Here is a 26245-nt window from a genome sequence, read left to right as displayed (position 1 = left end):
GCCCCATGAGAGTTTTTAATGAAGAAGGGCCTTTGGCCCACTTGATTACACCCTTCACAAATACAGCTCATCACATTTTCCCATCACAGTAGCAAGCTGATTTTAAACTAGTCCAGTGTCACCACTTTTCCTGCACCACTCTTTCTTTCTGTGGCAGCTATTATGTAATGTGTATTGCACACCGTGACTTACTGCCAAGGTTCACATGTGAAAAAAAAGCACTTGGGTGATGAACAACCTGCTTGTGATTTCTGGGTCCCATTATGAGTAATATTGTTTGTGAGGAGAAAGAGAGTGCAGGTGTGTTAAATTTCTAATGAATATACTGAAATAGAAGAATGTTTTTTTGTCAAGGGTCTTCCTAAGAATATGCGCAGAGTGAAAAAATTGTACAAAGTTGGTCCTACAAATTTGCTTATCTGTGGTACCGTTATATCTCTGAAATAACAAATGCATTTATATGGTGCCCTTCAAGTAATGTCTCAGTGCAATTGGTGGGGGAATCCAGAGCAAGGGGGCATACTCTTAAATTTAGAGATAGGCCATTTAGGAGTGAAATTAGGAGGCAGTAGTAGAAATCTAGAACTCTCACCCCCAAATGGCTGTGGATGCTGGATCCAATCACATTTTCAAGAAGGAAGTAGATATTTGTTAGGTCAGGTTATTAAAGGATATGGGGCAAGGGCAGGTAACTGGACTTGAGGTAAAGATCAGCCATGATCTTATGAAATGGCGAAAGAGGCTTGAGGAGCTGATAGCCTACTCCTGTTTCTATGTTTGCAGATGTCATCAAGGAGGGAGTATGCAGGAGGGAAATGAAAGGGATCAAGCATAGAGCCTTGAGGTACTCCAAAAATGACTGAGCAGGGATGGGAGAAGAAACCATGGGAGGAAACAAAGTGGAGACACTAGGTAAAGTAGGATTAGAACCAGGAGAGTGCAGAGTGGAGTAGAGGACAGAATGGCCAAAGCATCAAAGGCAACAGGGAAGTCAAGGAGGCAGAGGGAGCCATGGTTGCAATACATACAGTATATAATTTTTGGCTTTGTTGAGGGCTAACTTGCTGCTGTGGACAGAACAGAAACTGGACTGGAGGGGCTCAGGCAAGCAGTGCGGGAGATGTGGGAATGAAGTTGGGATGCATTCCAGGAATTTAGAGAGAAAGATGGGCCAGTAGTGGAGAATTTTGAAGGTTCGATGGTGGATTTGGTGGAGGGGAGGAGGGAGAGGAGTGAGGACGATATTTCTTTTAGGAATCGTGCCAGAGACAGGAACAGGTTGAAGATATCCCCAAACATGGGTCAGAGGTGGAGCGATTTAGCAGGGATATTTAAAGGGTATTCATATGTATTTGAGTAATTGCTATAAAGAAATACAAATTACCTGCTGTATGCTAACAGCTGTTTTTTATTTGTTGTGCACACAATATGATCCACTTTTTATAAGGAGACATGAAATTTTCTGAAGACAAGTGTGTTCTTATGGTCCAAAAATGGTTGCAGTATATTATACAAAATGCATAAAAAATATAAAAGAACACATAATAAGAGCTGGTCAATATTATAAATTTAGGGGAATCATATAATACTTCCATCTAACAGCATAGTACAGCATTTATGATACTTTAACTTCCAATTAAACAAATATAAAATCCTCCCGAATAAGTCACCATTTTTTGGAGAAACAACAATTAACTTTGCGATGCTTCAATAGCACGGTAACAAATCAATAGTTATATTGTTGCTCCTAGGTTCAATACACATGGGGGGAGGGGGGCACATTAACAATATCATGAGATATTAATATTGTGATGTGTATATATAATGTATATATACACATACACCAACATTGCGCATGTTAGACCAGTTAACAGAACATCAAACACTTAGTGAAACCCAGTGAAGGATGAAAACAACCCAAGTCAGCAGCTAAACAACTAGTGGCAAGTAGGCATTTTAACAGCTTCTCTTAGGTACAGCTCTTGGTTCTTGTGCTGCATTTACATCTGTGATGATAGGGGTGAGAGATGGGCTTTCATCCCTCCCCACCAGTTGTGCTACTCAATTATGTCGTGATTTAAGCAAACAAACAATGAGCTGAACTAAATGAATAAACGATTAAGCAAAATAATTTTTTTTATCGTTTAATAAAAAAGTTGAACTTTAAAAAAAAAGTTAAATAAAATTGAACACAACTATTGAAAGAGAAGCAGAAGTAATAAAAGCAGACTTACATACATTACAAAACTCCTGAACGGAAAGTTGTTTTTCACTTACCTACAGTACGACCCATCATTAAAATCAAGTTAAAAAAATTTCAAACAGAAAATAACTTTATTTCCACTGAAGACTACACAGGATCACTGCTGTAGTTCTAGAAGGTATCTACATTTGCATATATTTACAGCCTTTCTTATTTACACAATCAGAATACAGTATTAGAAACATAAGGGCTGTCTCAAATTAAAATCAGAACCTTAGAACTTGTCACTTCATCCATGCTGAAACAAATTGCAGCTGCACTATAAATAGTTCTTATTTATGCTGCGTTAAATTCTTCTTAGAAGAAGTCCCAAAGAATTAACAGAAAAGGCTTGTGATAATCCTTTGTATTTTTTAAAGTAGTCACTGGTAGAACGTGTTCTTTAACATTTCTCCAAGACCTGTTTTAAATGCTTGGTTCTGACCTTGAGACTGGCTGCAAACCAACACGTCGCAGTTCTTACATAGGGAGAAAGTAGGAAAAATTCATTGTGGTCACATTGCAACAAAATATCTTCTGCCCAATGCAAAATGTGTGAAGACAAAGGAAAACAAAACAAGAAAAAAAACAGCACATTGCATGAATTACAGTGCAACGGTTTAAAAATAAAATTGTACAACACAGTCTGAAAAGTGGCCACATAAGCAGCTGTCTTTGGCAAAGTGGTTGGCACGTGGTCCTTTACTGTTACCTCTTGCCCATTTCACTCTGTCTCATGAAATGGATATTATTTACACTGTCTGACAATTCAGGGTATTGCTCAACAGTTGTTACAAAATAGCCGTCGTAGCCTTGCACCCTGCCAGTGCTGAGCAGTTGCTGCTTCTCTCCCTCTGTCCATGAACGGACGCCTTCTTCTCCATCCCGCAATCTTTGATCCTCTCTGGCCCAGGCCTGTGTTACAGCACGCTGCCTGGCCAGCTCCAAGACTCGAGCTTTCTCTTCATCCATGGTTGTGCCATACCGTGTATTTAAACACAAAGAACCAAATTGAAGTTCAATATCAGTGTATCTTCTAGTCCTTCCATTCAGAACTGCATTAATTTGGGATACAGTAACATTGACTCCATTCTCCAGGGTTCGCCTGCCACCACTGAGGCCCAGAATAGCGAGATCCCCTTCTGCAGGTCCCAGTTTAATAAAATAATGTGTGTCCACACCATCTATAGTGAAGTGCAGGTTTTCCAGATAGAATGCATTATTTAACACTGCAGCGACCCTTCTTCCATCCTCATTGGCAACACTAATGATGTCTGTGCTCACTCTGCCTCCTTTCACAGCAAACTTAACCCCTTTACCAAGGATTGAACCACCTGTGGCAAATTTTTTCTGGAGTGCTTTTGGCTGGCACCCAGCCCCACTCCCTCCATAGATCCGACCAAAATGCTCCAGTGTAACAAAGGCTTTGAGTTGTTTCTGTACCACACACTGGACACCTAAAATAGACTAATAGAAAGAGAGAACAAAATTAATAAACAGTCATCCTTTTGTGAGGCTCTTCTAAGTATTGGGTCAAGTGTGATATCTGTAGCCAGTAGCTTTATCACTGGAGTGAACAGCTAATGTACCGAAGCAGCTATCAGTCATCATAAGCTCTCAAAATATTCAGTCTTGGAATCATTTCAGTGCATCAAATTTAAATCACAGATTTTATTGTTAAATAGTTTAAATACGGCTTTGTACACTAATCTGCCAGCAGCTGACTGTTTCTATAACAACGCAACATTATTAAACAGTTCTGGTTTTGTTCTTGGATTGGTTGGAGACTTTGTAAGGTATTGGAATTACAGTTTGATTATATAGCTCTCCAGACTATGGTCTACAGTCACACTGCTTGCAGAAGACTTTACTACCCATATGTGAAGGGAGTGCGATAAGATGACGATTTTGAGAAAATGTTTTAGAAATTCTATTTATAATAATAATAATCCTTGCATTTGATATAGCACTTTTCACGTCGGGAGGATGTCCCAAAGCGCTTCACAGAACACACTGTAAAGTGAATTGACTGTATATTTGTGGGCGAACGCGGCAGCCAATTGCGCACAGCAATGTCCCACAATCAGTCGTAGATTGAAAATGACCAATTTATTATTGTTTTTGGTTTTGGAGGGATTATTATTAGGCGTGTGGAGTAAGGAAATTGGCCAAGGTTTTGCCCTGCCTGGAATTGAACTCAGGTCTCTCGCTTGCAAAGCGAGTGCTCTAACCACTGAGCCACGGGAGATTGATGAGATTGATTACTTTAATTTTAAACAGAAACAGTAAAATAATTCCTGTCATGATCCAGACATAAAAATAAGTTAGTAACAATACAGTAGTCCCACAAACAGCCATGAAATGAATGGTCAATTTTATTTGGGGGGATTATTGGCCAGAACACCAGGAGAAACTCCCCTCTCTTTTTGAAAAGTGCCATGATATCTTAGTAGCCACCCTTGCATTTCATATAGCGCCTTATCACATCTTCGAGACATCTCAAAGCGCTTCATCAAATAAACTGTATGTGAATTGATTGTATATTTTGTAGGTGAAACATGGCAGCCAATAACATCTCATCCAAAGGATGGTACCTCTGACAATATAGCACTGCATTGGAGTGCCATCTTATATGAGTCCCAATGTGGGCTTGACCATGCAACCCAGAGGTGAGAGCACTACCAGTAAGGCAGAGATGGATGAAAACCCAGAGGTTCAAAAAAAATGAGGTTAGAAATAGGAGGGGACATTTTACAATGTTTATTGAATACAAAGGTAAGAGCAGATGGCTGGAAAAAAGCCAATATTGGAATGGAGAAATGTGATGATAATTATCACCAGAGATAGCTATCAAATCACATGCAACATTGTTTACCCCATTGTTCTCTGTAAAACCAAAGTCCTAGAGCAATGATGTCGGAAGTTAATGGCTTGTTAGCAAGAACATCTACAACAGATCCCTGCAGCACATTCACAAAGAAGCTCCAATAATTCATATATATCCAGTGAAAGCAATGGCACACATTTACAAACTAACAACAGATTCAGTTGAAAAGGCCTGTATGTATTTGTGTACGTATTTAACCCATAGTTATTCACAAGCAAAAATATATACAAGACAAGAGGAGAGAAGTTGATTTGCTATTGCACTTTTGTTTTCTACGAATAATAATAATTCTTATTTGGTATAATGCCTGCATGTCAGGAGGGAGAATGACCAAATGGAATAATAGACAGGAAAAGTTCATATTCCAGTGTTCCCAAGATTACTATAATATGGGCACATGTCAACAACTTGAAAGGTTATTGATATATTTGGCGGTTTATAATGTGAATCATGTTAAAATCCTCTAGTTTCGACCATTTTTGTACAGCTATGATCCTCCGTATTGCTTGTAAAATACAGTATTCTTTGTGTTATTTGTATTGGATTTATTTATTGTAATTATTCTTCAGTTGCATCATGGCCTCAAACACTCATACTTTGTACCTTGTTTTCCCAGTTTATATTGTACAGTGTGAATAATGCAGTGTCTTCATAACTTGAGCTCATATTAGAGGAAAAAAGTTGGAAACAATCCAGTAATTTCACAAATAAGTCATGACCTTCCTCCCTCCCTTTCGAGTGAGACTTGATGGTCAACGAAAGGTAACTAATTCAAATGGCTGACCCAGTGTCTAGGATGTATGACTACTGCTCTTTATACCAGTAACTAGTGGGTATGTAATTGTGCTGCCATGGCTTCTCAAGGTACCACAAGTAGCGAAGAACTATGCAATTGACTGAAGGAGACTTCTCTCCCAGACTATTTTTCTGTTTCTATATTCTAAACATGTGAAAAAATAAGATTGAATATTCCATTGAAGCAAATTGGTGGTGTCTTTGTGGACTCTTTTATAGTTGATGTAAAATATGCTCAATAGGTTTGTCCATGCAACTGACCTTTCCAGACTCTTTTGCATTGTATTGAAAGCTGAAAAAGATGCAAGAGCTGGGCCACCTAATACAGCAATTGGTTTTCTGTTAGGTAAATAATCTACTACTGGCTTCTCACTTGCAGTTAATTTGCTGAAATGATGAATATTTGATTTTAAATGTCATTGGAGAGCTTTCTGAAAAAGCCTGCAATATCATGATGCTGTATCAAGTTTACTGTGCTTAAGTGACCTCCACGTTACATTACCTAATATCAATGATTAGCTTGTAATTAACTGGACAGTTCACTTAGTGGCAGCAACAGCCAATATCAAGAGTTTGAGTTGAGCAATTAGCTGCCAGGAGCCAATATTGGCACGCCTGTTTCATTCTGTGAGTGAATTGCCAGAATTGTTTCTCCACAGAACTGGGTGGTCATGGTAACATAGTAGAATCCAAACTGCAGTATTTGTTGCATTAATTGTAATTTCCCTTTTGAAAAATTTGTAGCTGGTGAATTGCAGAACCCAAATTGTGAAAGCCTCAAAAAAAGGTTGGCGAGCAAAAATGGTCATCAGTCTCCGCTGGCCACATTCAATGCCATCAGAGCTACAGGACTCGTTTGAGACATGGAGGTTGCATTCAACACAACAAATATGTTTTCTGAATATCAGGAATTAAAAGTTAAAATTGACAAGGGGGCAGTCCCAAGGACTGCTTATTTTACCAGTGCTGGCGTTTAAATTTCTAGATTGATGATTGTGTTTCACCTTGAAGCTATTTTGGTGCCATCTAAATTTCTGCTAAGCCCTGCAAATGGAGGCAAGCTTCAGCTAACAGAGGGGTATAGGTTGAGTGAGTTCTGAAGAATGTATGAATGTGTGTAGGAAAGAAATCCACAATTGAATAAATTATGAAATTGTCCCTCACTTCTGGGAGAAACAGACATATTCATACATTCATTAAAATATGTTCTAAGTGCAAAGAATATTATCTTCTAAGTGCTTTGTACTGGTATGTATACCTTTCAGGCCAGTACTTGGGCACCCTGGCAGCCATATTCAGATGTGCAGTAATGTGTGAAAGACAGTATGTGATTTTTATCACTCATTACACCTTGCAATTCTGATCCCAGTGTGATTGACAAAGACCCAGTCAAAGGATTCCTTTATTGGGGGTTCCTTTGGTACTCATAAGCACTTCACATCGACTTACAAGAACTTTGCTCCGACACAACTTACTTCCGGAACAGAGTTCTCCTAGGTCAATATTAATTTTAATTCTTTATTAAGGAATCCTATTAAGAAATACTGCAAATTAGACACTGGTTGAACCCACTTGAGAAAAAACTTAATGAGGGCAATGACCTTGTCCATCTCTCGTAGACTACAATGTAAAACATCAGCACAATCCAGTATGTGCATTTCATTTCCAGCTACATTGGATGAGACATCCTCAACTGTACGTGGGATGGGATGTATCAGAATCCTGACCAGATTGAGACCTGGACAACTAGGAATCTATTTGAATGACAAAGTCTCCTTACCTCTCTTACTCCCATAGTTTTCTACAGGAGAATATTTTGGAATAGGCTAAAACAGTGCTTACCTTAGTGCTGTCCCACTGTTGTGTTTTCATCTGAGTGTTCTCCAGCTCATAGGAAGGTTCCATTGAAATAATTTCTGGTTTGGGATATCCTGGGATAACGTTGTGAAGCTGGAATCCAAATGTCAGCAGCCAACTGTTCACATCTGTTACATTCAGAAAGGTAAATCACATTAAGATTTCCTTCTGTAGTAGATACATGCAATCGATTTCCATTATTGTGCATGTCACAAAAATCTAGACCACTAATAACAACTTGCTTTATATAACGCCTTTCACGCTTGGTAGAGTCTTGGAGTGCTTAATTGTGAATAACTTTTTTGAAGTTTAAAATGTAACACAATATTTAAATTGTAATAAAACCACCTGAAAAGAAACTAGTGAGGGCAACCTGGTCCCTTCATTTCATGTGGCAAATCATTTGACTCGCATTTAGAATGAGATCACACAAAGTGCCAAGAAGCATAGCAGAGAATAACCAGTTGAATGAACCTAGAATCTACAGCACTCAGATAGGCCATTTGACCTACTTAGTCCTGGCCAGAGTTTTTACTTGACATAAGTTTCCATCCATCCCAATCCCTAGCCATAACCTTCCCACAGCAATTTACTTATTTACTTATAAAGTGTGTTTTCCTGCAGCAGACTTAATTTTAAAACATTATTTCTTGCTTTGTCTGTGTAGATTATAATAATACTTGCATCTCAAAACACCTCACAGTACTTTCTGTAAAATGGAGTGAATGTGTAATTTATAGGCAAACACAGCAGCCTATTTGCACACAACAATATTCCACAAACAACTATGAAGTGAATGACTGATCTTATCTGAGGGATTGTTGGCCAGAACACCATCAAAAATGTCCTTCCTTTTTTGAATACTGTCATAGGAGCTTTCCTGAACAGACAGGCACGACCTTGGTTTAATGTCTCATCCAAAGAATGGCACCTTTAACAATCTGGGGCTCCCCTAACACTATTGGAGTGGCAACCTGTGAGTTCAAAGTTCTGATATGGGATTTGAACCCACAATTGACTGACTTGGAGGTGAGAGTGCTAACAAATAGGCCAGGTTGATACCTATCCAGTACTTTGACGATACTTTATTTAGAATTTTATATTGAAAGTTATGAGAAGCATGCAGAATGGGATTCGATTAGATTATGTGGGGAAATGACCTGCTACTGTTTTGGAGCATTCTACAATTATTTGATTTTTGCTTGCTACATAATAATAGTTGTTATTTTATATATCTAAAGCACCTTGTTACTATCAGTCTGTTATCATATTTGAATTTAAGATTAATCTTTGCAGCATTCCAACTTCCAATCACTGACTAGGAATGGAGAATAAACGTACTTAAATTCAATGTTAAAAATTAAAATGATGAGGTTTTAAAACTAATGACCATAGAAACTGCCATCCTCCTGAATACAGACTATACTCATCAAAGATCAGAGGACCTCAAAATGTTCAGTAAATTGTCATTTAAATTATTTTAGTGAAGTTAGTTAACAGGCCAACAACTCTTGCAGCTGGGTTAAACCTCTGCTGCTAAGTTCTACTCCTATGTAAAAGCTTACACAACCTTGAAACTTTATTGTTTTCTCTGAAAATGCAATTCAGATGCACTATGACTGGTTTTGCAAACATTACACAGCTCCACTTGTTCATGGCAGATCACATTTTGAATGCAAATGAAATCCAATATATTTTTACATTAACTTTCATTTGCTCTTGAGGCAATGCAGACCAAAAACAAGTCCTCTGTGGGAACAATCTCCATGTAATGTTACCATTTCACATTGCCCGGGCTATGTCAGTCCTATCAAGTTATCTGCCATATGGAAGTAATGGCAATGCCACTTTAAGTGAAGGATGATCAATAAATGTGAGGCCTGAGACAATAATTTGACATTCTCGTAAAAATCGTACAGTGAATCGAACAAAAGTTTGTCTTTTAATTATGTATGTTTCAATTGAATGGAATGCTTTCAATATAAAACAATTCACGACCTGCATGTTGTTGCTTGTACTAACTAGTATTTGTTTATTAATAATAATATAAAGAATAATAATCCTTGCATTCGATATGGCGCTTTTCACATCTTCTCGACGTCTCAAAGCGCTTCACAGAATAGACTGTAAAGTGAATTGACTGTATATTTGTGGGCGAAACGCGGCAGCCAATTTTGAACAGCAGTGTCCCACAAACAGTCATGGATTGAAAATGACCAATTTAATATTTTTTTTGTTTTGTTTTGGAGGGATTATTATTAGGCGTGTGGAGTAAGGAAACTTGCCCAAGGTTTCGCCCTGCCTGGAATTGAATCCAGGTGACTCGCTTGCAAGGCGAGTGCTCTAACCACTGAGCTACAGGACTCCACAAATAACCATATACTATACCATATATAACTATATTAATATTTTAAAATATGTTCTTGTTTGTTTTCCTTCTGCCAAAGCCTGTTCTAACCAAGCAAAGTTTGGATTTAACTTAGTCTTTTAGTGAAGTGCATAAAAAATTAAGAGTGCAGATAGGTGACAGATGCCAGTAACAAAAGGACATGTTTCTCCTATTAATACCTCCACACTTTGGAAAATCTTATAAATGAAAAATAAGACTAGAACAAATTATTTTCAGTCTGAAAATGCATTCATGCCAGCTTTTGCCCTGAGAAACTTGTCAGCTTTCTGCACACTGAATTCATTAGAGGGCACTGAGTAGACTTGCTTCAATGTACAGAGGTAATGGAAATGTCTGGTACATCCATCAACTTTTTAAGGGTTATCAATGTGACAGCTAGCTACATGCTGCAGAACACATAATCATTGAAATATTAATGTACATCACACAGAAGCAAAAATCCAATCGCCCATACCTGTCATGTAACATTTGATATCCTGCATGTTGCTGACTGGATTGTTATTTTTAAACATATACAAATTAATAGGTATGAGACTGGTGCTCAGACGATTCCAGATCTTGTGGTCTGGTGCTGTCCACCGTCCAGACAGGACTTCATAATCTCGACGTCCAAAGTGAACTAGTTTGGTGAGGGGATCATACAAGCCACCATGGTAGCCTATAATAAGTTGAAAGGCTGGATTTGTATCCATATAGATCTCTCCATAAGCAGTGTATGTTATTTGCTTGATCATCAGCCCAGTACCACTGAAGACAATCAATGGGGTTCCCGTATTGTCACAGGCAACGTAGTACTCATCACCACTGCTAATCTCCATAGCAAAAAGGTGACCTTGAAGGTCATAGTACAGAGATGTTATCTCAGAACTGGTATGGTTGTACATATGAGTGACTCTGGTGGGGTTACTCAGATCTGCATAGAAGAACTGCAAGTACATCCCGTAGCTGGTTCGACTGGAAACCCTTCTTCCAACACCATCATATCGGTACTGCACGCTCCAACCACTGGATTTACTGTATGCCTTACTGAGAAGCCCCGCTGAATTGTACTCGAAGACGTCATTGCCTCTCTGATGTAGGAAACCATCCTCGTCGACTTTGTACAGTATCTCTCCCAAACGAGTGATTCGATCTCTTAAGTCATATCTCAGCGGAGTCAGACGAGCACTGTTACCGGGACTCAACAAATGGAGGTTTCCATTTAAATCATAGCTGTATCGCCACAAAGGTTTATCATTCAGAGACACCGTCTGCAACTGTCCATCTGCATCATATTCATATGCGTACCTAGATGTGTTGGCATAGGGGCCAACCTTCAGCTCCCGTTTCACCACACGTCCCATGTTGTCATACTGGACTGTCATCCAATACATGAGTGACCTGAAGATTTCATACTGCACTTCTTTCACCCGTCCATAAGCATCAAAATGTTTTGTGTGAGTCATGACTGCAGTGGTGATGATTTGATTAATATCGTAGTAAATAACACCAAATTTTCCAAATTGTTCAATTTTTCCAGAGACATCGTCGTATCGGTAAAGGTCAATCGGTAACGGTGTCTCATTGATCACAGCCTGCATGCTTGTAACCCGAAAACTGTTGTCGTAATTATAATCAAAGCGGGCATTCACCATTCCTTCTTCACTGAACCGGAAGATTTGCCTGTCAATGAGAGGGCCAATTTGCCTGAAACGTATAGTGCAGGTATAGCCTTCGTTCTGCAAGTTCACAGTCTTAAGCATGCCAGCCACTTCACCGTAGGAGTAACTAATTCTCGTGGTGTCATAAAGGATTTCAGAGAGTTTGGACAGCTTGCCGTACTTGTAAAGCATGCGTCGACCGGTTCCCAGGTAGGATGTCTGCAGCAGCCGTCCATCCTCTGCAAAGTCCTGAACAACAGAAGCATTGGCCTCAGGTGGCCTGTAGATATTCCTGTAATACCCTATAGAACGGATGGTTTCCAGATTTTGTCGGGCCACGTTGGGCATCGTAACAGAAGACAGACGATCGTTTTTATCAAACTCAAAGATGTACTGTCGTTGACTGTGTAGGAGTAGCACCATAGACTGGGGGAAACAGAAGGAAGAGTTATCCTTTTTGACTTTTTTTTCACAACCAAAGATTTGAGTGAATTCCATCAACTATTTCATCCCCATCTTTGCAGATAGTCAGTTCATGATTATAATGGACAATGGACTCAATCATTTGATACTTAAACCTGCTGTCGAACAGATGTTTGCAGAATTCACCTCCAAATTCATTTTATCTTTTTACTCAGTGTTTATACTATTAGGTATTAACTGACCACATGACAACCTGACCAGAGGTATTATTCCAAGTACTATATGCAGTTATTTTATTCTTGCAACTAAATTGTTTAGTTTTTGATACTCACTGAAAGGTGGTCACTGTGTCATAAAATACATTTTCTTAACAACACATGGAAACGCATTGAAAAGTAGAGTCGTGGGTGGAAAGTGCAATGTTCTCTGTGATAATATCACTGGTGTCACTGGGGGCAGGGATTCCTCCCACTCAGCTCCTGTTATCCCTGCAAACCACAGTCCTAACCGGTTAGGGTGGTCTGAGCTGGACAAGCAGCGGGATAGCTTGCTTAACAGTGCTATCAATGGCAAGCTCTACGGTCTTAGCTGGTTAGACTCCAGTAGTACCTCAACACATGCTCCGGGTCCCCAAGCTTTGCTTCTTGCCAGCCTGCACCTAATACTGTCTGGAATTGGGTAAGCAGGATGCGTCTCACCAGGGAGAGAGTGTGCATTCCATTCCAACAATCTATATCTGGGATTTCCATATGTAGGTGGGATACATGGAATTCTCAGTTTGGTTGGATACGCTTAAAATGCACATGCCAGATAACCAGCTGATCAAAAAAAATCACTGGTGTCAATTCAGTCAGCCTCGATTTTCAGGTCACAAAATCCATTTTTGAAAATGGTATCAGCAAAACAAAATATTTGTGTGTTTGTTCAGCTTCATGTTTTAAGGCTTTACCGCGGAAAATATTAATGATATTGCCAAAGGTAATGTTATTCCCTCTTTCCTGATGTTTTTTCTTGCACTTTAATGATCACATTGTCGGAATTTATACTCCTGATAATTCCCCAGTTGACAACTCCCTCATCTTTGTGTGAAAACGGTTGGGTCATAAACCACTTTTGGAGGCCATTGATTCTGCTGCAATATTTCAGAAATCAAGTTTTAAAGTGATGCCATGAAATGTCTTCTTGAAACTGCAACTTGTAAGAAAATGTACAGAAAAACATTGACCTTAGATACTGGACAGATCATGATATTGTTGCTGTACCTTTTCTAGGTACGTGTAGCTCCAAGATTTTCCATCAGCAAAGGTTCTGGACACAATCCTGCCAGCTGAGTCATAATCGATTCTTTCCGACATTGTACCTCTCTGGATACCTGCCACATGACCGGCTGAAGAATATGTTACATTCACTCCATTCAGTCTACTGCTTGGTGACCACAGGGTAGGGCGCCCAGCTTGGTCATACAGGATTCGGAGGGTGAACTTCCGATGATCATCATATATCTTTTCTGTCCTGGTCACCCGATCAAAATCCAGGGAGAGCAGGTTTCGGCTGTGGACCTGGAAAATTAAATGGAAAATACCTGAAACAAAACATCTGCAGATAGTTGTGAAATGCTCTTGTGTGGTTACAAAGTTATCAGAATTAAAATTTACCTTGAAAATGGCTTATCACTGGCTCATAACATTTCCTAAAAATGTATTCCTTTTTCATTGTTTCTTCCCTCTCTTTATATCTCTATGGTCCACTAACCCAGTCACAGTGGAGATGAGATGATCAACCTCACAGGGTTAAGGCAAGGTCAGTCAATGGGAAAAAATCCTCCACTGCCACAATGCTAAGGAGATGCTGTTTAGGAACCTCAATAGTCTCAAAAGCACACCTCAACATTTCAGGGAGCTGCAACACATTGCCCCATTGTGATACGTTGCATCTTTTAAACAGATCTGAAAGCTACAGTATAAACAATGCTTGCATTAAATCCAGCATTACACCTGAATGGAGCAGGTTTTATTATCCCTTATAAAATGCAAACCAGGTTACTTGTGGTTGGGATTCCATTGTTTCTTATTTATAGGCCACATTACAATAGCTCACTGGGATCAATATAAAATGCTGCTTGATAGGAACAACTATAAAATAGCACATTTTAGTTATGTCCTTTAGTATTATATCTCAGAACTTTAGATATTCATAATTCTTAGTATTAGCATATAATGAGTTCATATTCCTGGTAAAATAAATTTGTGCAATATCAGCTAGTGATACGCTTAAGGAACCCAGTGGAGCAGAGCACAACAACAACAAATTACATTTGGGTAGTGCCTTTCATGTTGGGAGGACATCTTAAGGGGCTGAACATCCTCTCGATGTGAAAGGCTCCACACAAATGTAATGAGCTGCAGAGTTCTGACTGCTTTATATCTTGTATAGGGAAGAACTGGGTTTCAGTGAGAAAGGCGTTGGAATAATTGAGTCTGGATATGTTGAAAGTATGAATAAGAAGGACAGACGGTGAAGGTGGAGCAGGAAAGAGAGAATGGTTGATGGTATTGAAGGTGGCAGAAAGTATAATTTTCTCTACTTTTTTAAGATTATGAAACTTTATAATTAAACATATTTAAATCTCCATAACCATACAAGAAAAGTTTCATAGAGGCCAAAAGTAGTTCTTGAATTTGACTGCTGGTGGTTTATTTATGGCAGGCTGAATTCCATTATTTTTCTCAAATCACTGAATCAACACACACAGTCTCAGTGGGTACCTTTGGAATACATCATTGCATTGCTTTAAAAGTTATTTCTGGCACTGGTGAATGTGTCCATTGTTTTTAAATCATGTTTACATTGAGCAAAATGCCTGTCACGTATGGATTTGCATTCTCTCTATCAATCCTCCCTTCAGTTATCGATAGCACTACATGGTTAACTGAAATTCATAGATGCCAGTTCTGTATACAGTTCATCCTACTCGTTTAAATCTGATTTTTTTCCCTCCCATACGTCACCTCATTACTACCACAGGAACATTTGGGATTATGAGTGAAATAATAATAACCATCTTATAATTTATTCTTCCTGACTCCCCAGCTCCTAAAACTAATGTATAATAACAAATAAGCTTTCACACTGGGTTTCACTGAAAACAATCTTTAGTTTGTGCTGCATTAGGTCATCTCAGCCAGTCTAGCAGGAGAAACACTTCAATTGGCTTCAGCGCCCTGGGCTAGGATAGATGCAGTAGGAGAAACAATCAACCAGGGCTCCCAATCTTGATGTCTCTCCAGTTACTCTTGCTGGCAAGTGCATGTGTATGGATGTTTGAAATATTGACATTCACAAGAATGGTCTCGGCTGTGAAGTCCCCAGTCAAATCGTCTGCCGTAACTCAGTGGGCTCACACATAAAGAATGGCCACTTAGCCAAAGTACTGGAAGCTGCTTGGTGCCCGTAGAACCACATTCCAGTATGTATCAATGCACTCTTAAGAGAGGAGAGGGAAAGAGAAAATTGTTGGGGAAAAGAAATACAATCTCATTGCTAGAAGTTTTCAAAATTATGAGGGGATTCGATAGGGAAACTATTTCCACTGGCGAGTGGGTCGGTAACCCAAGGGCACCGATTCAAGATAGTTGTTAAAAGAAACAGAGGGAAGGTGAAGAGAAATTTTTCACCCCATCAGTTGTTCAGATCTGGAATGCAATGCCTGAAAAGATGATGGAAGCCGATTCGATAACAGTTTTTATGAGAGAAGTAGATAATTATTTGGGGAGAACAAGTTTGCAGGACTATGGGGAGAGAGCGGGGGAGTGGAATTGAATTGGATAGCTCTTTTCAAAGAGCTGGCACAGACATGATGGGCTGAATGGCCTCCTTCTGTGCTGTAGAATTCTATGATTCTTTGAAACTGATATTAGTGGGCTGTACAATCAGTCACATATATGTCGTCAATAATCAACTTAACGCAAGAGGCATAATGAGTAGGCAAAGCAAAGGAACTATCAATAGATGCGCACGGAGACTCTCACTACAACACAGGTTTATCCTAAGGCATGGGAAACCAGAACCGCAATACAACAACTATGGAGGAATGTAGGCACCTGGACTCATGGACAGTGCTGCAACCTCTCTTACAGACCTGCGGTCTCGCAATATCCCCCTGCTCTACCCATTAACTAACCTGGACTAGCCATGCGGCCTGGGCCTCATGCTGACCAGGGTATCCACCTTTCTCAGACCAGCCCCAGCACCAAGAGAGAGAAAGGGATGTTGGCACCTCCTTAAAAAAGCACGCCCTCAAGCCTTTCTGCCCTGAGATCTTTGTGCCTGCTACACTATTTTTACTGAGTACAAGTACCGACCAAGCAGATCCTTATCTAAAATGAACCAATATGTTCCTAAGGAGCGTTAACTATACTCCTGCAAAACAGTATTGCAGCCTCGAAAGGCATGGAAACATTACAGCTATGGTACTATTTTGTTAACTGCGGACCAGATTTCTTTATGGTTACTTGTTTACGTTTAATTAACGATGAAAAGATACGCTCTTCCACATTATGTGTAGACCATTGCTCTTGAGTTGAAGTGTTATCTATCAAGATGGAACTGACCCAAACTGGTCGGTGAGGCAATAATTAGAGGGCATCAATTTAAGATAGTTAACAATTGAGCAAATTTTTCATGAACAGAGTAGTGAGGATATGGAATGCGCTGCTGGAAGTGGTAGTTGAAGCAGAATCCATATAAGCTTTCAATTGGGAACTAGATAATTATCTAAAAAGGAATAAACTACAGGGGTATGGGGAAAGGGTAGGAAAATAAAAGGTTGTTGCTCTTGAGGGCATACAGTGGGCTGAATGGCCTTCATCTGTGCTGTAAATTTCTAAACTGTCAGAAACTTTACTGGGCAGCCCAAATTGTAAGTAAGATGTGCCTCCATGCACAGGATTCCTTGTGGTGTCAGGGAACCCCAGAAACATTTCTGAATTCATTTTGAGTTGCTGCCTTCTATAAAGACTTCACAGCGATAGCTCTGACGCAGTATGATCGGAGAGTGAATTTGACTGTGAGTATCCGAGACATTTTAGCAACTGTTCCCAGTTCCCAGTTGGTCTGAGCACAACACTGTCTCCACCCATTATCTAACTTTTGGCAAGAACAATTTATTTTTTCTAATAAAAAATGTTTTCTGACAGTTGCTGCAAAAAAAAACGAGAACCCATATGCCACAATTGCCAGCTAGACTTCTGCTAATGGTTAGCTAAGTGTGACACCATCTCATTTATAATTTACCATTGCTTCATTCTCCATCTATGTTCACAAAGGCCGACCGGCACAAGGTACAGGGCAGATGTTTTAGTTTTGGTGGTGTTCATGCTGCTCTTTGTAAAGGAATTGGGCTAAAAAACAAAGTATATATTTAATATCTACCTTTCCTCAAATAAGATATGTAACGTTAGTTGATAAAGATGAATGATTTAAAAGAAATCTTTGTTCTGCACATCTAACATGTAAAATAATGTATTGTGAAGGATGGGAAAACAACATTGCAGTATTCACTGGCTGAAACCAAACACAAGCAGTGCAAGTCCTCTTACCACTGATGCTCATTTTGCATGACACAGTTAGAGGTAACTCAATGCAGTTTCTACATCAAACCAAAGTTCAAAGTACAGTGTAAGTCTGAAGTCCTGTAGCTCAGTGGTTAGAGCACTCGCTTTGCAAGTGAGAGACCTGAGTTCAATTCCAGGCAGGGCGAAACCTTGGGCAAGTTTCCTTACTCCACACGCCTAATAATAATACCTCCAAAACCAAAAACAATAATAAATTAATCATTTTCAATCTACGACTGTTTGTGGGACATTGCTGTGCGCAATTGGCTGCCGCGTTCGCCCACAAATATACAGTCAATTCACTTTACAGTATGTTCTGTGAAGCGCTTTGGGACGTCCTCCTGACATGAAAAGCGCTATATCAAATGCAAGGATTATTATTATTATTAAGCACTAATTTCATTTTGAATCTGACACCTAAAGACCCAAATGCAAGTTGTTGTTGTTATAATGGACACTGCCACTTGATTCAACGCTGGGTAAGCACAATGCATTTCCCAGTATGAGTCATTATGCTACTGAAAGCAAAGCCATATTCAAATAACCCAGAGGAACTCTTGTCATGTAGTGTGGAATGACACTACCCTTGCTTTTGCACATGTTGTGTGTAACACAGGATCAGTGCTAAAACACAAAAATTTAATCAGATTTAAAAAGAGAAATCGGACAGAAGCTCATAAAATGTTTCCTTGAAAGGTCTTTATCATGGGCTGGATGTTGCATTGGGAATGATTCTAACGTTAAACTTTGGGATCTCGGTTTGATTCCAGCCTGGTTTGGTGGGACTGAAATCATCAATAGTCATTTCTTCAAGTCCCTACGTGGTATGAAAGTTTTAAAATCTAACTTTGTGAAAATCTCATTAAATGTTTGGAAAATATTGAGACATTGGGCAAAGCACAGGGTTTAGAGTGATGTCTAACGTCTCTAGCATTTCCCTGTCAATCACAACAGTCCAATACCTTGATAGTTCTCAACAACAAGAAGATGTTTTCAAAATCTAGAAGACAAGGCTTGTCAAGATACATTAACCTGTCAAGTTTGGTCAATATCAGCCAAAATAGGTTTCAGACATTGAATCATAGAAATTACAGCACAAGGGAGGTCATTTGGTCAAGGGAACCTATTCTGTGCTAGTTTCACTGAAGGTGTGAAGTCGTGGAATAGCACTTATTCCCATAAATCATTAAAAATGTAAGCATCCTTTACTCTTTCTGCTTCTGCATTGTGATTCCTACTCTTTGCCCATATACTTTTATATTCTTTATTTTTAAATAACTATCTATTATCTACTTATAATTCCATTTTTAATGTTCTTGTGGTACTAGTTTCTAAAGCCACCGATGGCAAAGTATTCTATGTTGTAATAGCCCTCTGTATGAAATAAATCTTCCAGCTTTTGTGGGCTTGGGTCTATGGGTCATCAACTAATGTTGAATAATTACTGATGATTTATTTTTTCCAAATGTTTCTAAATCAAAAAGGCCTCTATTAGAAGGCCTCCCTGTACCGTTCCCTGACTAGAAAAATGCCCTTTATGTTTGAAACCTATCCTCATAACCATGCTGCAGTCTCGCTAATGTTCTGCTATCCTTTCTATTATGAGCAATCGAGAAATGCACGCATTACTCCACCTTTAATTGAGCACGATTATTTAAAAAAAACTTACATGCGTGAAGAGGGCAATATGTTAAAATTGGGTATTAAATCTGAAGAATTGGTTTGGATTCCTAACGTAGCAAATTAATATTTACAGACAAGCAGAAATGTCTAAATATAAATCTCTAAATGAAAAATGCATGAAAAATTCAGTGTTAGAAATATCATTGTGCACATTCTGCATTTTCTATTCTTCTTTAGTTGTGTTTTGCATTGACCAAGTGTTATCAAATAAATTGATTAATATTCACAGACTCTTTGACAACACATTCTGCAGAGGCAAATGCTCCCAAGTTGTGGTATGAGATGAGCTTTGCTCTGTATTAAAACTATTTAATATTTTATTGGATGGGGGTAAGTGACAAATGGCTGAATAATAAATGGCTTAGCTGTGTAATGAAATTGGAAATGTATGCTTCTCACTTTCATTTTTGACTGTGTTGGGCATTTTGCACTGTGTGTTAAAGAAATCTTTATTTAATATTGATGCACTTTAATTTGCAGCCATAGAACACATCATTAATCTGCGGAGTTGATAGAGCAATTAGCATACATAAAATCCAGACAAACAATGCAGAAACAGACGATAAAGGGTGCTTACATTTTTAATGATTTGTGGGAATAATTGGTATTCCACTACTTCTCAAGTTACTGTAATAAGAAACCTCTCGGTATATTCGTCTCATAAAAGCAAATGGAAGTGAATTGTTTCTGATTAGTCACAAGGATCATTGAATGCTCCAATCATGGAGAAAGATTATATTTATTTAGAAAGATCTCTTTCCTTTCATACATCCATTAGGCCCAGTACAACCTAGACCAGTTGTTAATAACCATCTGTCCTGAAGTTACCCTTTGCAATTCTAAACCTATGTCACCTTATTCTAATGTCTTGGTGCATCCTAAAATATTATTCTGTTTTTTTATTTCAATCCCATTTAACATGTTATACACCTATATAAACCCACATGGCAGCAGAAAGACTTGCACGATACTGGATGCTGTGCTTTCTGTGTGTATCTGGGTACCTCAGTTACAGAGATAAATAACAGCCCTCATATCTTAATTTGATGAATGAAATTTCAGTACAAGTGCACTGAAAACATTGACTGACTGTTAAAGTCAGGCAGCTTTAACAGCAGGACCACCACAAACATTAAACACGGTCCCATTAAACTGCCCTGTAGGCCCAAGTTTAAGCACACTCGTTGATCTCTGTAGAAAATATGCAAACACACAGAGGTATTGCGGCGTGAAGTGGCAGCATACAAAGGTCTCAATATGGCTTGGAACAACTCCAGTTTGTAAGACTTCATGTTTTAATTTTTTTTGTAGTTTTATCTTTCATCCACTCTTTCTTCTTCACTAATTCACCTATTCAGAGGCTCGCTCAATGCTCTTTATTTTTAATCAAAATCATGTTTGACATTATTCTCCATACATTTGCGTCCTCTCAAGTTTCAACTATGCTTTCATCTTCACTCTTTTTCTTCATTGCATTTCACTTTATTAATCTGATTTTTAATATAAAGTTGGGTGGGGCAGAACAAAGTGACTGGACATTGTGTTTTTAACAACTTACTTGTTTCATTTTTGTTTGTGGGACATTGCTTGCACAGTTTAGTTGCCTTCTACAACCTACAGACCTTTAAAATCCAAGCTTTCCATCACCATTCTGTACTATTGATTCAGTTCACACAGTGGTGAACAGCATTTTAAGCCTTGGCCCCTCATTTAAGTTTCTCAATTAAAAGAAAAAAAGCTTATTATAATAGGACAGGATTGCCTGGGTCACTCATATCTCTGTGATTCCAACTGACACCAGTGCTGCTTCATGATAAGCTATCACAAAGTATAATTACAATGGGGATTAAAGATCTGTTTTATCTTCCTCTCTCCTTCTCATTATAAGGTACCTCATATCACAACATCATTATTCACTGATGAAACCCATTCTCAGCTGTGACAGCTGGTATCAGTACTAGGCATCCCTGGGACTTAAACCTGTCACAACCTGCCTCATGTTTCTGTAAACATTTTAGACCTGAACACTAACTTGTTAGTCCAATAACTTTAAACATTTAATGAGATTTTCATTCAAGTTTGAAAAAAAGCACTTTTAGAACAAGAACTTATATTTATACAGTACCCTTCACACTGGGAAGTGTCTCAGAGAGCTTATTTATAACATATGTCATTGGAAAACTGGTAGCTTCTTCCAGTAGACTAATTCAAAATACACAGCACATTCAATTTACAGTATATTCAATTAAGCGCTTTGAGACATGTCAACTACGATAAGGCGCTATAACAAATGCAAAGATTAATATTATTATTTCTCAGTTAAGATCCATTACAGTTTTCTTGTTGCAAGACACTCACAGTTGTAGCACAAGTGTCAGTACCTATATTGTGGACCAGACATGTCTAGAACATCAACTCTACTGGAAAGCTCCGTAATGCCAAGTGAATAAAGACACTAAGCCACACCGACTAATAGGATGAATGTTTGAATGTCAGTCTATGCTGAATAAGCTGACCTCAACCAGACCAGCAGCTGGAAAGATATAATTATAATAATAATCCATGCATTTGATATATATCGCTGAGAAGTCTCAAAGTGCTTCATAGGATTTTACTGTGAAGTGTAGTGGCTCTAGGTGTAGGTGAACACGGGTGCCAATTTGCACACAGGAATGCCCCACAAACAGCCATGGAATAAGTGACCATTTTTTATTTGGGGGATTGTTGGCCAGTTTACTAGGAAAATTCCACACAAGGTGGTTGATTGAGAACAGTATTCCTATGTAATTTGGAGCAAAATATTGAGTTTTACAAAGTTAGAATAAAGCAGAATGTTTTCACTATACGTTCCTGTATATTTGGAAAATGGTACTAATGCAAAAGTGCATCAGCCTGCATCAGCACATGAGGATTATGTTTGAAAAATGTTACAACTCTAATAAAGACAAACATTTGGGTCCATACAATACAAATGCACATTTTTATAGTGCCTTTCATGTCGAGAGGATGTCCTAAGGCACTGATGACACTCAAGCACAGTTCTTCAATACCACCAGTCATTTGGTCATTACTAATCCACTCTAATGCATAAATTCAACTAAGAGAAAAAATATAGAAGATAGAATTGAGTGATATGGCATGGAACCATGCCATTTGGCCTAATTAGTCTATGCTGGCATTTATACTCCACACAAGCTCCCACCCCTCATATTTGGTTTTGCTTATTTTTGCATCAAAACATTGGTGATTTTTGCTTTAACCACACCTTTGGGCAGTGAGTTTCACATTCTCACCATCATCTGTGTAAAGATACACCTCCTAAACTCCCTGTTAGATCTACTGCTTGCTATTTTATATTTATGCCTCCTAATTTTAACTCACCAACAAGTTGAAAGAGCCTATCAGCACATAAAATAGGATAAGGTGGTATGAAGTACAGATATTCTTTCCTTTTTTCGATCCGCTTTTGGCTGCAATTTCCCTCCTCATCCCCTTCAGCTTGGCCCCCACCCCCAGTTCAGGGGCAAACATTGGATCATCCAGCACCTTGAGACGCTTCACATGAAAGGCGCTATATAAATCTAAATATGTAGTGTAATGTATTGTATCTGTATATAATAATCCTTGCATTTGATATAGCGCTTTTCACATCTTCTAGACGTCTTAAAGAGCTTCACAGAATATACTGTAAAGTGAATTGACTGTATATTTGTGGGCGAAACATGGCAGCCAATTGCGCACAGCAGTGTCCCACAAACAGTCGTGGATTGAGTGACCAAATTATTATTATTATTTTTTTTCTTGAGGGATTATTATCAGGCATGTGGAGTAAGGAAACTTGCCCAAGGTTTTGCTCTGCCGGGAATCGAACCCAGGTCTCTCGCTTGTGTACATGGACATATTTTTTTGGCGGCTAAAGTATGCCTATTGTACATTTTCTAGTTTGAAGATTAACTATATGTACCCATATCCAGTTGCTGGTAATTATGTACTTTCAATGTAATTACGTACTTTTCATATTGGTACAAGAAGCATCTCACAGGGATACGATCCGTGATAAAGAACTCTTAGATGTTATCCTACTTGAAGGGTGCTATATAAATGGAAATTGTTATTGTTCAATCGCAGGTGATTGATTATACTATTCATGAGCAAATAACTCAATTGTCACCCTGCATTATGACACTTCACTGCAAAAAAAACAATGTTAACATTATAGCGACACATTCTTTTGATTTTCAGAGCTAATACTATATTTAGTAAAGATAGTTATTTCAGCTTTTTTCCTCTCTCCTTAGGCTGCTTTTCTGTTTTATTACACCATTTCAAGATGCAGAATGAGAGCATGTAATTTGCCAATGCTTGCTTATGTTCCCCATACTCAGCAACCAGGAGACATGCAAGTGTTACAGGTGAACTCGACTCCTATTCTTTTCTTCTGACCTTTATTCTTCTAAACAACTTGACAGCATGAATGATACTGGGAAAGATTGGAAACTATGGGGATGAATTGACATGTACCAATCGACATTGGTGCTGTAAAGCGTTGCATCAATAGAAAATCTCAAGTCGTGGCTGCCTTCACATCACGCTTTATACAGAAGCACCCTGCTGTAAATTTCAGTTTGTTTGCATTGCCCATTATAACAAAATCTTGCCGAATGTAAAAAGGTGAAGCTGAACTGGTGAGAACTGGTTAGCTGGGAAGGACAAGGATTTCAGACTTTAATTTTTGAGAACTGGAAGGTTTATATATTATGAATATATAATATAACTAATCATAATATTTCATGCTGAATCAGAAACCTAGATGCAACATTGCGGGAAGAAAGTGTTGGGTTCAAAGAATATTCATGAGTCTCTACAGTTCGCTGTATGTGATTTACAAGATTGTCTAAACCTTCATTTCGATTACCACCTTGTAACTCCCTTCCAAGCTTCCATCATTCTGCATGAAAGATTCTTTGTACAGAGAATTACAATTTTATGGACAGCTATGAACCAAGATTAAGGCAATTAAATGTTGTCCCTACACTTCAACATGCAAAGGATTTGCACTCAGAATAAATTGTGTTTGTGGCTGGGGCAGTATAATATGTAAAGTAGAAAATGAATTGAGCTAATTTGACTGAGACAATGTGAACACCACCAGTTTTAAAGTGGAAAGGTAACATAACAATTCTTGCATTTTTGATATAACGCTTCACAGGATTCACTGTGAAGTGGAGTGAATGTATTTGTAGGCGATTTTGACAGCCAAATTGGGCAAAGTAATGTCCCCACAAACAACTAAGAAACAAATGACCAATTGTTTTTTATTTTGGGGGATTGTCCGGTAGGACACTGGGAAAAACGCCCTTCTCTTTTCAGAAAGTGCCACGGGATCTTTAACGTTAACTTGAACAAGCAGACAGGACCTTGTTTTAGCGTCTGATCCAATGATAATTCAGCACACCCCCAACATTGCAGCATATCTTAGACAATGTGAGTTCATGCCCCAACGTGGGGCTTGAACCCACAACTTTCTGACTCAACGAAGTGCTACCACTGATCCAGGCTGACACCCTATGTTTGAAAAGCTGGCAATGTACCAATAAAACTGGTTAACTAACCTGCCGGAAATTCAGTGTGACCCTGGTATAATGGCCTTTGTTGGAAGAGTTAATTTGGGTTTGCACTGTGTATCCAGTTTATTGCGCACGCACACCAACCGCCCTGCTCATTTCCTTTGCAGCGGCTGGCTTTCATGCTAGAATGGCTAATTTCTAATTATTGTTTTGCCGTCAATATCCCTTCTTGCTTTGCTGCACATGTACAAAGCAGGAAACATTGCAGTGACCTAATGACACACTAAAAATTTATGGCTGACTTCTCGGTCATCAGGTTGCTGTCAAAGTTATTCCCTGAGTGCCGGTCAGTTGTGGGTATAATTATGTGAGTAAAAATCCACTAGCTAACAAGCCTCACTATAAAGGAGAATGGAACTTCACTGACGCTTCAGCTGTATAGAGCGTTACTCAGACCCCATCTGGAGTACTGCATTCAGTTTTGGGCATTACACCTCAGGAAAGATATATTGGCCCTGGAGGGGGTGCGGCTCAGGTTCACCAGAATGTTACCAGGCCTAAAAGGGTTAGGTTATGAGGAAAGGCTACATAATATGGATTGTATTCTCTTGAGTTTAGAAGGTTGAGGGGTGATTTGATTGAGCTATTTAAGATAATAAAGGGATTTGATAGGGTAGATACAGAGAAGCTATTTCCTGCTGGAGGGGGAATCCAAAACAAGTCTTAAAATTAGAACCAGGCCATTTAAGAGTGAAATCAGGAAGCGTTTTTTCACTCAAAGGGTGGTAGAAATCTGGAATTCTCTTACCCAAAAGGCCGTGGATGCTGGATCCATCCACACCTTCAAGAGTGAAGTTGATAGATTTTTGGTAGGTCAGGGTGTTAAGGGATATGGGGAGAAAGTAGGAAATTCGAATTTAAAGGATTAGTTGAGGTACAGATCAGCCATGATCTAATTAAATGGCGGAACAGGCTCGAAGGGCTGAATGGCCTCTTCCTGTTCCTATCCAAAACATTGTGTTATAATAAGGTTGCATTGAATAAATATTGGCATGATTGAAAATGATTGAAATGAGAAAAACCTGTGAATGCTACCTGATGCTGAGACTTACTGAATACAAGTATTGAT

At 38.8% G+C, this 26245-nt stretch overlaps 1 protein-coding gene across 1 annotated transcript in view; it reads right to left on the bottom strand.

Annotated features, from left to right (window-relative positions):
- Positions 1–2141: 2141 nt before the first annotated feature.
- The window catches only part of LOC103184642 (teneurin-4), a 359161-nt gene continuing 335057 nt past the window's right edge, over positions 2142–26245 (bottom strand). Inside the window, 4 exon segments of the mRNA XM_042334411.1 lie at positions 2142–3709; positions 7767–7909; positions 10646–12257; positions 13517–13813. Of these exon segments, the coding sequence (XP_042190345.1) occupies positions 2951–3709; positions 7767–7909; positions 10646–12257; positions 13517–13813 (2811 nt within the window). The 3' untranslated portion in view covers positions 2142–2950.

Source organism: Callorhinchus milii, unplaced genomic scaffold (assembly GCF_018977255.1).
Source record: "Callorhinchus milii isolate IMCB2004 unplaced genomic scaffold, IMCB_Cmil_1.0 Scaffold4, whole genome shotgun sequence".
Classification (NCBI taxonomy): Eukaryota; Metazoa; Chordata; class Chondrichthyes; order Chimaeriformes; family Callorhinchidae; genus Callorhinchus; species Callorhinchus milii.
The sequence above is the reverse complement of the archived record's forward strand: the minus strand, read 5'-3'. Positions and strand labels throughout refer to the sequence as shown.